The sequence below is a fragment of the Pristiophorus japonicus genome, chromosome 6, assembly GCF_044704955.1.
Source record: "Pristiophorus japonicus isolate sPriJap1 chromosome 6, sPriJap1.hap1, whole genome shotgun sequence".
NCBI classification, from domain to species: domain Eukaryota; kingdom Metazoa; phylum Chordata; class Chondrichthyes; family Pristiophoridae; genus Pristiophorus; species Pristiophorus japonicus.
Window position 1 is genome coordinate 10,327,168 of NC_091982.1, and position 13,877 is coordinate 10,341,044.

Below are 13,877 nucleotides of genomic sequence, written 5' to 3' on the forward strand. Positions count from 1 at the left end.
CTGCCTGAGGAACTCCTGCAACGATGTGATGATTGACCTCCAACAACCACAGGCCTTGTGCTAGGTATGACTCCAGCCAGTGGAGCGTTTTCCCCCTGATTCCCATTGACTTCGGTTTTATTAAGGCTCCTTGATGCCAGACTCGGTCAAGTGCTGCCTTGATGTCAAGGGCAGTCACTCTCACCTCAGCACTGGAATTCAGCTCTTTTGTCCATGTTTCGACCAAGGCTGTAATGAGGTCTGGAGCCGATTGGTCCTGGCGGAACCCAGACTGGGCAGCGGTGAGCAGGTTATTGGTGAGCAAGTGCCGCTTGATAGCACTGTCTACAACACCTTCCATCACTTTGCTGATGATTGAGAATTGACTGCTGGGATTGGATATGTCCTGCTTTTTGTTGACAGGACATACCTGGGCAGTTTTCCACATTGTCGGATAGATGCCAGTGTCGTAGCTGTACTGGAACAGCTTGGCTAGAGGCGCAGCTAGGTCTGGAGCACAAGTCTTCAGCACGACAGCCGGGATGTTATCGGGGCCCATAGCCTTTGCTGTATCCAGTGCGCTCAGCCATTTTTTGATATAAAAACATAAGAAGTAGGAGCAGGAGAAGACGATACGGCCCCTCGAGCCTGCTCCGCCATTTAATACGATCATGGCTGATCTGATCATGGACTCAGGTCCACTTCCCTGCCTGCTCTCCATAACCCATTATTCCCTTATCGTTCAAGAAACTGTCTATTTCTGTCAATGACCCAGCTTCCACAGCTCTCTGGGGCAGCGAATTCCACAGATCCGCAACCTTCTGAGAGAAGAAATTTTTCTTCATCTCAGTTTTAAATGGGTGGCTCCTTATTCTAAGATCATGCCCTCTAGTTCTAGTCTCCCCTATCAGCGGAAACATGCTCTCTGCATCCACCTTGTCAAACCCCCTCATAATCTTACACGTTTCGATAAGATCACCTCTCATTCTTCTGAATTCCAATCAGTAGAGGCCCAACCTACTCAACCTTTCCTCATAAGTCAATCCCCTCATCTCTGGAATCAACCTTGTGGACCTTCTCTGAACTGCCTCCAAAGCAAGTATATCCTTTTGTAAATATGGAAACCAAAACTGCATACAGTATTCCAGGTGTGGCCTCACCAATACCCTGTACAACTGTAGCAAGAGTTCCCTGCTTTTATACTCCACCCCCTTTGCCATAAATACCAAGATTCCATTGACCTTTCTGATCACTTGCTGTACCTATATACTAACCTTTTGTGTTTCATGCACAAGTACCCCCAGGTCCTGCTGTACTGCAGCACTTTGCAATCTTTCTCCATTTAAATAATAACTTGCTCTTTGCTTTTTTCTGCCAAAGTGCATGACCTTACACTTTCCAACATTATACTCCATCTGCTAAATTTTTGCCCACTCACTTAGCCTGTCGATGTCCTTTTGCAGATTGTGTGTGTCCTCACCATCTCCCATTTTTCCTCTCATCTTTGTATCGTTGGCAAAGTTGGCTACGTTACACTCAGTCCCTTCCTCCAAGTCGTTAATATAGATTGTAAATAGTTGGGGTCCCAGCACTGATCCCTGTGGCACCCCACTGGTTACTGATTGCCAACCCGAGAATGAACCATTTATCCCTACTCTCTGTTTTCTATTCGTTAGCCAATCCTCTATCCGTGCTAATATATTACCCCCAACCCCGTGATCTTTTATCTTGTGCAGTAACCTTTATGTGGCACCTTGTCAAATACCTTCTGGAAGTCCAAATAAACTACATCCACTGGTTCCCCTTTATCAACCCTGTATGTTACATCCTCAAAGAATTCTAGCAAATTTGTCAAACATGACTACCCCTTCACAAATCCATGCTGACTCTGCCTGACCAAATTTTGCTTTTCCAAATGTCCTGCTACTGCTTCTTTAATAATGGACTCCAACATCTTCCCAACCATAGATGTTAGGCTAACTGGTCTATAGTTTCCTGCTTTTTGTCTGCCTCCTTTTTTAAATAGGGGCGTTACATTTGCAGTTTTCCCAATCTGCTGGGACCTCCCCAGAATCCAGGGAATTTTGGTAAATTACAACCAATTCATCCACTATCCCTGCCGCTACTTCTCTTTAGACCTTAGGATGTAAGCCATCAGGTCCAGGGGATTTATTTGCCTTTAGTCCCATTATCTTACTGAGTACCACTTCCTTAGTGATTGTATTACGTTCCTCCCCCCCTATAGCCCCTTGACTATCCACTGCTGGATATCATGTGGATTGAATCAAATTGGCTGAAGACTGGCTTCTGTGATGGTGGGACCTCAAGAGGCCGATATGGTCATCCACTCGGCATTTCTGGCTGAAGAAGGTTGCAAACGCTTCAGCCTTGTCTTTTGCACTCACGTGCTGGGCTCCGCCATCATTGACGATTGGAATATTCATGAAGCCTCCTCCTCCCATTAGTTGTTTAATGGTCCACCACCATTCATAACTGGATGTAGCAGGACTGCAGAGATTTGATCTGATCTGTTGATTGTGGGATTGTTTAGCCCTGTCTATAGCGGCTTCTGCTGTTTAGCATTCATGTAATCCTGTGTTGCAGCCTCCCCAGTTTGGCAACTCATTTTTAGGTCCACCTGGTGCTGCTCCTGGCATGCTCTTCTACACTCCTCATCGAAACAGGGTTGGGCCCTCTGCTTTATTATAATGTTAGAGTAAGGGCCATGAGGTTACAGATTGTGGCAGAATACAATTTTGCTGCTGCTGATGGCCCACAGTGCCTCATGGATGCCCAGTTTTGAGCTGCTAAATCTGTTCTGAATATATCCCATTGAGCACGGTGGTAGTGCCACACAATATGAGGGAGGATGTCTTCAGTGTGAAGACGGGACTTTGACTCCACAATGACAGTGCGGTGGTCACTGCTACCAATGCTGTTATGGACAGATGCAACTGCGACAGGTACATTGGTGAGGACGAGGTCAAGTAGATTTTTCCCTCGTGTTGGCTCTCTCACCACCTGTCGCAGGCCTAGTCTGGCAGCTATATCATTCAGGACTCGGCCAGCTCGGTCAGTAGTGGTGCTACCGAGCCACTCTTGGTGATGGATATTGAAGTCCCCCACCCAGAATACATTCTATGCCCTTGCTACTCTCAGTGCTTCTTCCAAGTGGGGTTCAACATGGAGTAGTACTGATTCATCAGCTGAGGCAGGGTGGTAGGTGGTAATCAGCGGGAGGTTTCCTTCCCCATGCTTGACCTGAAGCCATGAGACTTCATGTGGGTCGAGAGTCAATGTTGAGGATTCCCAGGGCCATTCCCACCAGAAAAAAAAAGCTAGTATTAGTAATGGTGACCATGAAACCACCGGATTGTTGTAAAAACCCATCTGGTTCACTAATGTCCTTTAGGGAAGGAAACCTGGCTTCCTTACCCGGTTTGGCCTATATGTGACTCCAGATCGACAGCAATGTGGTTGACTCTTAACTGCCCTCTGAAATAGCCTAAATGGATCACCAGACCATCACAAGGACAATTAGGGATGGGCAATAAATGCTGGCCTCGCCGGTGACACCAACATCCCGCGACGAATAAATTAATAAAAAGATCCCCGAGTGCCGTGAACCTCATCAAAAATCTGGAAAAATGGTAAATAGAGGGTAAAATTGGCTTTTAACTACCTCTTAATGATGTAAATTTCCTCCCCAACTGCTTGATGTCGGGTCTGTTAAGTGCCAACAGAGCCAACCCCTGGGAGACTAGCGTGGAGGTGGGATGAATCATTTCCATTTTGACAGCTGACACGCCTCCAAACCCACCCTCTCAGCGCTGGAAAGATTCCGGCCTGTGAGTTAGGTTAAAATTGCCTTAGTGTCACAGTACGGAGTTAGAAGGAAAGACAGCGAGGCTTGATCTTTTCAGCCTTGAAGGAAGTGTCTGAGAGGTGATCTTATCGGGTTATGTAAGATAATGGGCTCAATTTTCCCCAATGCTGTTTTTTGCGTATTACAAGAGTTAACACACGTTTTTTTTAACCCCGACTACTCCAAAAAAATTACTTGCAATTTTCCCTGTTCTAATTTCTGAAATTGGCCGTGCAGCCTGTCCTTTAGCTTTGGGGGGGGGGGGGGGGTGGAGCCTAATGTCTGCGCCGTAAAAACAATGCCCCCTTTCTGCGCATGCGCGAAAAAAAATATAGTTCTTTTACATGACTGCTATGGGCGCGCATGCCCAGTACACCTCCCGATCTGCATGTGGCTATTTTTAATGAGCCAGTTGTGTGTGAGAACTTTAATTCTCAGTGGAAAACTCGGAGCTGCAATATGCAACGTGGCTCAAGGACCAAGATTTTCTCACAGGACAAAGTGGAGACACTAGTTACTGTGATTGAGGCCAGATGGCATGAGCTGGACACCAGCAGAGGTCACATAAAAGTTTCCCCAAAAGAAATGAAGAAACGCTGGAACCAACTTGCAGAAGATTACTGTGCAATGGTGACCACCCCGAGATCTGGAGGCCGGTGCAAAAAGAAATGTCAGGACCTTGGTCAAGTAGTTAGTGTAAGTAATATTTTCATTTATTCACTGGAATTGCATTTGTAAATGTGACCCTCTGTATGTCCCACCCAGCAGAAAGACATCCTCTCTAAAAAGTTATATTTTCATCTTTGCAAAAATTCTTTATGTTGATCTTGAAATCACTTGCAAGTTTCTTTTCATACTCCCTTTTTGTTGCTCTCACTATCTGTTTTCTCAACCTTTGCTGTTCTTTGTATCTTTCCCATTCGCCAGGATCTGTGCTATTTTTGTACGCTTTTTCTTTTAGTTTTATACCATCTCTTACCTCTTTAGTCGTCCATCTGTTTTTTGGGGCTCTTGCCCCTCAGGGGTATAAACTGATTCTGTATCATATTAAATTGTTTAAAATTATTTTTTGAACACCTCCCACTGATCTTCTGTCGTTTTACCCATTAACAGTTTTGCCCAATTTACTGTGGTCAGTCTCTGTTTCATCCCGTTGAAGTCGGCCTTACTTAAAAGTAGAATCTTCGTAGCTGTTTCGTGTTTCCCCCTTTCAAACACTATGTTGAGCTTGATCATGTAAGGTGGCACACAACAAAAGGGGAAGAACTCGAACAGGAGGAGGCCCGGCAAACCTGCACCCACTGGCACACTTGGAAGAGAGGGTCGCTGCTTTGATGGGTCTTGCCTGGAGAAAAGCAACCACCACTGCACAAGCTGGGCCCACACTCGAGGGAGAGGGTAAGTCCTGCAAATTCCACAGTCTGGCTTTCCTAAATGTTAAGTACTGCGTGGGCTAGCCATGCTTCGGTTCATGGGGTTGTCTCCATCAGCTTCGCTTCCGGTTGATGCAATGTGCTTTCATTCAGCGTGATCCTTCAAATGAGCCTGCTGCCTGCGCTGTGTGAGCCTACTGATGCCACCCACCCTGCCCCCCTCCTCTGCTGCTAACCATTTGTCTGATCTGTTATATTTTGCAGAACTTGAGGCCAACCCTGACAAGGCTGAAGCCGATGCAGAAGAAGATTCAGACGCGGAGGAGCCTCAAGAGGAGAACATCTTCCAATCTCACCTTCCAGACCAAGAGCATGGGGGTGAGGGTGAGGGGGAGGGGCAGAGTGAAGTCCCCATTCTTGTACTCACTCTGGAAGAGGTGCTAGTGCCATCCATCCATTGCCAGTCCCTTTCCTGAGTGGTACGAGTGTTGGGACATTCCATGGTTTCCCACAGTCCGAGGCTGGGGATTCCAGTTGGATGCAGCGAGGCACACCCAGGGCCCCACTGTCCGAGGCTGCGGGTCCCAGTGGGATGCAGCGAGCCACACCCAGGGTGAGGAGGGGGAAGGAGAGCTCGACAGCGCTCTCCTGAGATGCAGGATATAACAGATGTGGTTCAGATGATGGAAAAGAGTGTGGAGAGCATTGACCTTACCCGATCATTCCTGGGGTGAGAGATGAGGTAGCGGGACTGTCAGGAGAAGTAACAACACTCTCACAATGGGAATACTGTCCGGGCACACGAGGGAGGGAATGTTGCAGATAGTTGAGACACTGTCAGGGTACATGAGGGAGGGAATGTTGGAGTTAGCTGCTGCAATAAGGGAACACGCCCAGACCCCGTGGCCATTGACAGAATCAACTGTCACTCCCACTCCAATCCCCAGACCAGCCTCTAAAGATGCCCAAGCCGAGCCTTCTACTTTACCATCTGCCCACGCCCCCCCATTAAGAAATGCGCATTAGCCGAGATGCTCGAAAGAATAAGTTTGGTACCAACCCGAGAATACGCTGCGCCACCGCCTGCGGGCAGGGGTGAAGTCACCAAGACCAAGCGTAGTGGGTGGTCTTAGGATAAGGTGGACGAGAGATTGGTGCAGCCTTTCTTTGCTGTTGTTGTTGTTACTGTTATAACTGTTCTCAAATTAAAAGTTTTTTGTAAGTGATGTAAATTTACAAGTTTAAAAGTTTGCAAGTGATCTTAACTGAAAACTTTAAAGTTTGATACAAAAATATTTTTTATTAAAGTTAAGTACAAACAAGTATTACACTTTTGAATAAAATATATATCAAATTATAACTGAATCATTTCCATTATTTGTTCCATTATTAACACAATTTTTTGAACTAAAGAAGAATCATTTCCGTTATTTGTTCCAGTAACACACCACAACATTACAGAACAGGTCCAAACAGTAAACATGGTCCATTTGGAATAGTTGCCATTGAGCCTTCAGGCAGCAAAGCGTTCACGGATGAGCTGCTGGCACGAGCAATCGTTAAAGGGGCACGACGGCTTGCCCTCCTCCGCCGTCGTGCTCCGGGTTCAGGCAGTTGCATGGCTTCCTTGTCCTCCTCCTAATCATCTGCACCTTCCTCCTCATCATCAGCCACTCTCACTTCAGCTGGATCTTCTACTACCAGCTGCTGCTGCCTCAGGATGGCTACGTTATGCAGCATGCAGCACACAACAGTGAACTGACCGACAATCTCAGTGGAGTATTGCAAGTAGCCTCTGGAATGGTCCAGACATTAGAAACGCTGCTTCAAGATGCCAATGGTCCTCTCTATTATGCAGTGGGTTGTAATGTGTGATATGTTGTATTCCCGGTTAGCTTCCCGGGTTACGCATAGGGGCGTCATGAGCCAGGTGGCCAGGCCATACCCTTTGTCTCCCAGTAGCCAGCTCTGCCCTTCTGGCTGCTGCTGAAACATGGCAGATATAATGCACTTGCATAGGATGAACACATCATGGGTGCTCCCAGGGTATCTCGCTTCAACTGACATGATGCGATGCATGTCGTCACACACGAGCTGCACATTCACGGAGTGGAAGCCTTTTCTGTTCCTATACATCTTGGAATCCTCCAAAGGTGCTCTCAAGGCGAGGTGGGTACAACCAATGAACCTTTGGGAAGCCAGCAATCCTGGAGAAGCCCACAGCCCTGTCACACATTGCCTGGGCGGCCATGGGGAACTTTATGTCGTCATTCCTCCGGGCATATAGTGCAGCAGTCACCTGGCAAATGCAGATATGTGTTGCATGTTGCGAAATGGTGCACACATCCCCAGTTGTGGCCTGGAATGATCCAGATGCATAAAATGAAAGTGCAGCTGTAACCTTTACTTCAACTGACAAAGCAGTTCTCCGACGCTTCTAGGTTGCCGGTCTGCTTTTGCTAACTCGCAGATCTCAGTTACAACTTCTTTGCGGAAACGCAGCCGTCTCACACAGTCTGCCTCACTCAGGTGCAGGTATGAACATCTGTCTTGATATACCCGATGTGGGTAAGGCCTCCTGCCCATCATCCTACGTGCTCTGAGGTTCCTCATGTGGTGATGTCTAATCAATCGTCTTCTCTGCAGCACCATCATGCAGAAGGTATGCAGGAGGTACGGCATTGTCAATGTTGCCCCCATAATTAAATTGTAGCTTTGCAAGAAGCTCAAAACAGCAGGACAAAGCCTTCTTTCCTCCCTCTCTCTCTCTCCCTAAGGTCGACGCCCGAGTATGGACCACACCCTGGTCTGCGCATGCGCAATAGGCTTGCTTAGAACGGGAAGCTAGGCATTCAATGAAGACATTTGGGGCAACAAAGTCTGATGCAATTCTTTAATTTTCGATTTTTTTCAAAATACCACCCCACCACCAATCGAATGCCTTCTCACGGGCTTGAGGGTCAGCCGGCCGAATCGCTTCCTTGCCTGGACATAGGGGCTCGGCATCCACCATGCTGCCTTCAACCCTCAGGCTGCTTTTGAAGCTGCATAGTGTAAGAGTTCTCATCCCTTCAGTTCGGCTGAAAAACTGGCAGAGATATCAGGTGATGCAAAAAAATACTAACCTAAAAAAATCGTAACTAACTGAGTTACGCTGGCACAGAAACTTTGGGGAAACTTGGAGATTTAAATTTACGCCAAAAAAAGTGCCGCGTGCCAAAAAAACGGCGCAGATAACTGGGAAAATTCAGCCTAATAAAATGGCGCAGAAAAGGTAGGTTCACAAAAGTATTTCAAATTAAACTGTGCCACAGGTTGAAACTAGTAAAAAGGCAAAGTTAGGACTAATGTCAGGGGGTTATTCTTCACACAGAGAGTGGTAAAATACATGGAATGGTTAGGATAGTGGAGATAAACCCCTGGAATAATTTAAGAAACTATTGGATGCTGTGCTGGGGGTCTGTTTCGGGATGGTTGAGCTAACATGAGCTGAATGGGTGTCCTTATTTATACCTAACTGGTGGTCCTGTGAATACACTGACATTGCTCCCCTTTCTCCTGTTGTCAGCCTGGTTTTTGATCTGCATTCATGTAATTAAAAAGTAGAATAGACAGACATTTTCCTATATATGCAAAACATTAGTGTATCCAAAATCCTCAGCTGTACTGGACCTGTCACTGAGGAGATTCATCGCATACCTCTCTCTCTCACACATCTGTGGCCTGCTTCATTAAATCATTTTTAGTTGTAAAATGGCATCTAACTTCAATATAAGCTAACCCAGTAACTGATAATGAATGTGTGCATATTTTGTAGAACCTGGCAAGGTCAAAACCAATTGATGGGAATCTTAACTCTGATTGCATAATTATTGCCACAAAATGTGTACCCAGAAAAATAGACTCCATTAGCTCTCCTTTTTCTTAATGGATTTTGGAGCTTGTTCGTTTGAAGATCAGAGCAGTTACTCAGAATCTGCTGCTCAGATTTCAACATGTCAAAAGTATGGCATTGAAGAAAGAACAGCACTGTGGTCCAGCATTAGATGTACGGGAATGGTAGCATGGTAGTTATGTTACTGCACTAGTAACCCAAAGGTCTGGACTAATGATCCAAAGACATGGGGCCTGAAATTGCGGTCGGATGTTGCCTCTAACCTGCAAAAAAAATCTACACTGACCTGAGGGTCCCGGAAGTTTGGATACTTGCACTCTTGGGCCTCTACGCGTATGAACCCCCATAAGTATGAATGGGATTGCCCACCAAAATACACATAAAATTAAAAAAAATTAAAATCACATGAAATGGCCTAGATGTATTCAAGACGCAGATGTGTTCAAGGAAGTGACTCATCACCACCTTCTTGAGGGCAATTAGGGATGGGCAATAAATGCTGCCCTTGCCAGCGATGCATCCCGTGAATGAATTAAGCTACTGATTGAAATGCTTCAGTTACCAATATGAAACTGCCTGTCACAATTATAAGGAGACCTTGTGCAGCAGCAGATATATTCACCCAATTTAAACAAAATTCAGCTGGTGGATAAGGGGTCGAGGAACAGAACAGCATATAGCCAACCAAACAAGTGTCAAAGATTATGAGAAGAAGTCACTCCCTCAACCTGTCCAAGGGGTAGTCACCCCCCAACCTAAAGGGTAATCACCCCACTCACCCAGCTCAATAAATAGTTACCTATCTTGCATCATTAGCCCCCATCCACCTATTTCAAAAAGCAGTTATCCATCTTCCAAGAGTACTAATTTACCCATTAAATCATCACAAAGACGATCTATTGGTCCCTCCATGAGCATAATGTGAAGAACATCTCTGAGCTGGGCCCCACACCGTTGGCATGCGTAGCTGCCCCATTTCCATCTCCTTCACAGTGAATTATAAACAGCAAAACAATGTAAAAGCGCTTACATAAGGTCCAGAATCCAGAGAATCGGCGTTCACAATAATGGGAGGAGGGTTTGCCTGTAAAAATACAAAACACAACAATTTTACTGATTCCAGCTCTACAGTAAATGACCGTCAATACATAGAACTCTAACCAGTCACCTAAATAAATAAATTGGTATAGTGTTTAGTGCTGAAATGTACAGCAAATGAGACACCTACCTAATCAGTGTCTCTTTCAAGCATTGACAAGCAATCAGATGCAGAGAAATATCTGGCAGCAGTCAACGGCTCCAACTTTCGCATAGGAATGGTGCATGGTGCCAACAAAACTTTTGAACAAATATCTTTTGAAGTATGTGTTGCCATCCTATGCACGTGAAACAATGATAAACTTTACAATTCTATACCAGCTGGTGCAGTTGGTTAGATACTGACCTTTATCCTCTTGGAAAATCAAACTAAGCCAGACTGATGAGATGAACGTCTCCTCTGTCTGCTGGCTGTAAGGGCCCAATATGAAACGCGTTTGAGCAATCTCAATCCAGTTCCTATTGGACATGAGCCCACAGAACAAAACTACTCATAATTTGCACTACAGTGTCAGTTTCACAGGACCTCAGGTAAAAATAGCAGTCGGACCTCGATTACGGTACCATTGCCTGATCCGTATATTAAAGAAGACTTCCGCCCTGAAATTTTAATTCTAGTCGGCTGGAACAGGCGTCAACAAGTGGCTAAGTCACATGCTCCATTTTATCTGCCCCCATGCCCGATTTCCACTGGGTAGGGGGAGTTAAAAATCAATCTCATAGTATTTGACAATTGTTTGATAGATGTGTCCATTGCAGTGATGTGGCAAATGTCCCCTTTGGACAGATCCGTTACAATGAAAGCTTCATGCTGTGGGGACTTCACGTCTATGGGAAGATCCATCCGTGCAAATTTCCCCGGGAGTTGCTCTGTTTTTTTTGGAGCAACTTGATTTTTCTGGAGTATCTTTTTAGTTGCAATTCTGGCCTTTTAATTTGCGTCAGTGTAAGTGAGTTAGTTAGGTTTTTTTTTTAAGTTCCGTTTTTTTTTCAAAAGGGGGCGTTCCCAGCCACTTACATCTGTTTTGGCCATGTGACCGAGATTGGCCAGCAAATAGTTGCTCCACTTAGGCCAGCGTATGTTGTCCACACAGAAAAACCTTACCTAGAGTTAAGGAATTGGCGCAAGTAACATTTAAAGCACCACCAAGCACCAAACAAAGCACAAAAAGTAATAAGCATTCAATAAAAAATAAAGAACTGAAGTAAATAATTAAATTAACAAGTAAAGAACTGAAGTAAATCTTATCTTCAACTAAACTCGGCAGCGGCTGGCCGTGCGGGAGTTCCTTCGGCCTGGGATAGGGGAGAGAGAACGCAGCATCTGAACGGGGGGGTGGGGAGGGAGGTAGAAGGCTCAACGCGGCAGGCTGGGGGTGGGGGGGGGTCGGGGGTGGTGAACGCGGCATCTTAATGGGGGGCGGGGGAGGGAAGAGATCCACAGCGGGACCACCCCAGCCGGAGCGGGAGCCCCTCCCCCCCCCACCGGATCAAAACTCTTCTCCCCCCCCACCCCAATCAAAACTCTTCCCCTCCCCCCAGATCAAAACTCCCCCCCCCCCACCAACCTGTCTCTTGTAGCCCTCAGCGCGGGAAGGCAGCGGGCCGGCCTGTGCGGCAGGCCACTCGGCCCGGGATAGGGATGGCGAGTGTCGGCCCCTCCCACACAGCCTGCATCACACACTCTCAGATTCTGGGGGGCTAGGAGCTACTGCGCATGCACGCACACTCTAGCGCACATGTGCAGAGGTCCCGGCTGTTTTCAGCGCCGGGACCTGGCTCCGCCCCCAATCCACTGGCCACGCTACGTCACTGCCGAGGAGAGGCTGGGGAGCAGCCAGAATCCGGAGGAAGATTTTCGGCGCGCTTGGAGGCGGACAAAAGCGCTGCACCTCGGGTGAGTGCGCCAGAAAAAGGGGTTGGGGAAATTTGGACCCTTTAAAACTAAATAGTTGCCTTTCTGTGAAAGTAGCTTGAAATGAAGTTGTTCTCCCATCCTTTTGCTGTTTAGATCATTCTTTTAAAGGGACGGTACTGCATGGCCATGAAAGTTTATCCCCTGGATTTTAACCTTCCTTTCTTTTTAACTGACCTGTTGTGTATTTCTAGCATTTTCTGGTCCATTATTTAAGAAGTGGAAAGTGTTCCATTTCCAAGCACAGATATCTCTCACTCTGATGCACAAAAAAATCACACAAAAATATAGGTAAAATTCTAAAAAAGATTCATCACACTGCACACAATTCCCAGCTGAGAAGACATGTATGTGATCTAATGCATTGCCTCTGTCAGTGTCTCTCTGTAAAGCTTCCTATGGAGGGTGAGAAAAGAGTCATGGCAACTTTAACACTTACATTCTTCATTTCCCACCAGACTTAACTTAATATTTCCCTTTACATCTTTCAACTGGAAAGCACCATGTGCGAAATCATGGTTATAATCCTGGGTCTTTCTATTGTCCTGTATGCATAGTGGAGCAATAGTATCTTGGCATTTATTGCAAAGGGGATGGAGTATAAAAGCAGGGAAGTCTTGCTACAGTTATATAAGGTATTGGTGAGGCCACACCTGGAATATTGCGTGCAGTTTTAGTTTCCATATTTACGAAAGGAGGCAGTTTTGGAGGCAGTTCAGAGAAGATTCACTAGGTTGATTCCGGGGATGGGGGGTTGACTTATGAGGAAAGGTTGAGTAGGTTGGGCCTCTACTCATTGGAGTTCAGAAGAATGAGAGGTGATCTTATCGAAACGTGTAAGATTATGAGGGGGCTTGACAAGTGGATGTAAAGAGGATGTTTCCACTGATGGGGGAGACTAGAACTAGAGGGCACGATCTTAGAATAAGGGGACCGCCCATTTAAAACAAAGATGAGGAGAAATTTTTTCTCTCAGAGGATTGTAAAACTGTGGAATTCGCTGCCTCAGAGAGCTGTGGAAGCTGGGACACTGAATAAATTTAAGACAGAAATAGGCAGTTTCTTAAACGATAAGGGGATAAGGGGTTATGGGGAGCGGGCGGGGAAGTGGAGCTGAGTCCATGATCGGATCAGCCATGATCTTATTGAATGGCGGAGCAGTCTCGAGGGGCCGTATGGCCTACTCCTGCTCCTATTTCTTATGTTTTTATTATCACACTAGTTAGCCATACCTTTATAATACCCTTTCACGCATGTTAACAACAGGTAATACCCTGCACTGTCAATCTTGTTAACAATCTGCTTATAACAATCTGCATTATCACATTCATTAGAAACCAATTAAAAATATCCTGCACTGTCATACTTGTTAATAACCTTTCAAATACCCTGTACTAGCACATTCATTAACAATAGCGTTCTAACATCTTGCACTAGCACATTCATTAATAACAGTTTTTTTAATAACCTGTATGATGAACAGTCATTAACAATAGCTTTATAATGTCCTTTGTCACATCCATGTACCACAGCTTTCTACCATCCTGCCCTGTCACACTTCTTGTCGATAGCTTTCTGACGTCCTGCAATGTCACATCTATTAACAATAGTTTTCTAGTTTCATAGTGCAACCCATCTAAATTCTTCTGCTTCGGAAAGGAGCAAGGATGTTTTTTTTTTGATTTGATGGCTTTTCCTGATTTAAAAAATTTGTCTGTTCTTATGATACAATTTGCGAAATAATGATTGCAC

At 45.7% G+C, this 13,877-nt stretch overlaps 1 protein-coding gene across 2 annotated transcripts in view; it reads right to left on the minus strand.

Annotated features, from left to right (window-relative positions):
- The window catches only part of dlg3 (discs, large homolog 3 (Drosophila)), a 779,594-nt gene that overhangs the window by 261,441 nt on the left and 504,276 nt on the right, over nucleotides 1–13,877 (minus strand). The window contains exon 5 of one of the 2 annotated variants that reach the window (XM_070882612.1): nucleotides 10,143–10,196. In XM_070882612.1, the coding sequence (XP_070738713.1) occupies nucleotides 10,143–10,196 (54 nt within the window). Of the gene's footprint in view, nucleotides 1–10,142; nucleotides 10,197–13,877 lie in introns of those variants that run through there. The other variant, XM_070882613.1, reaches the window with a different exon arrangement.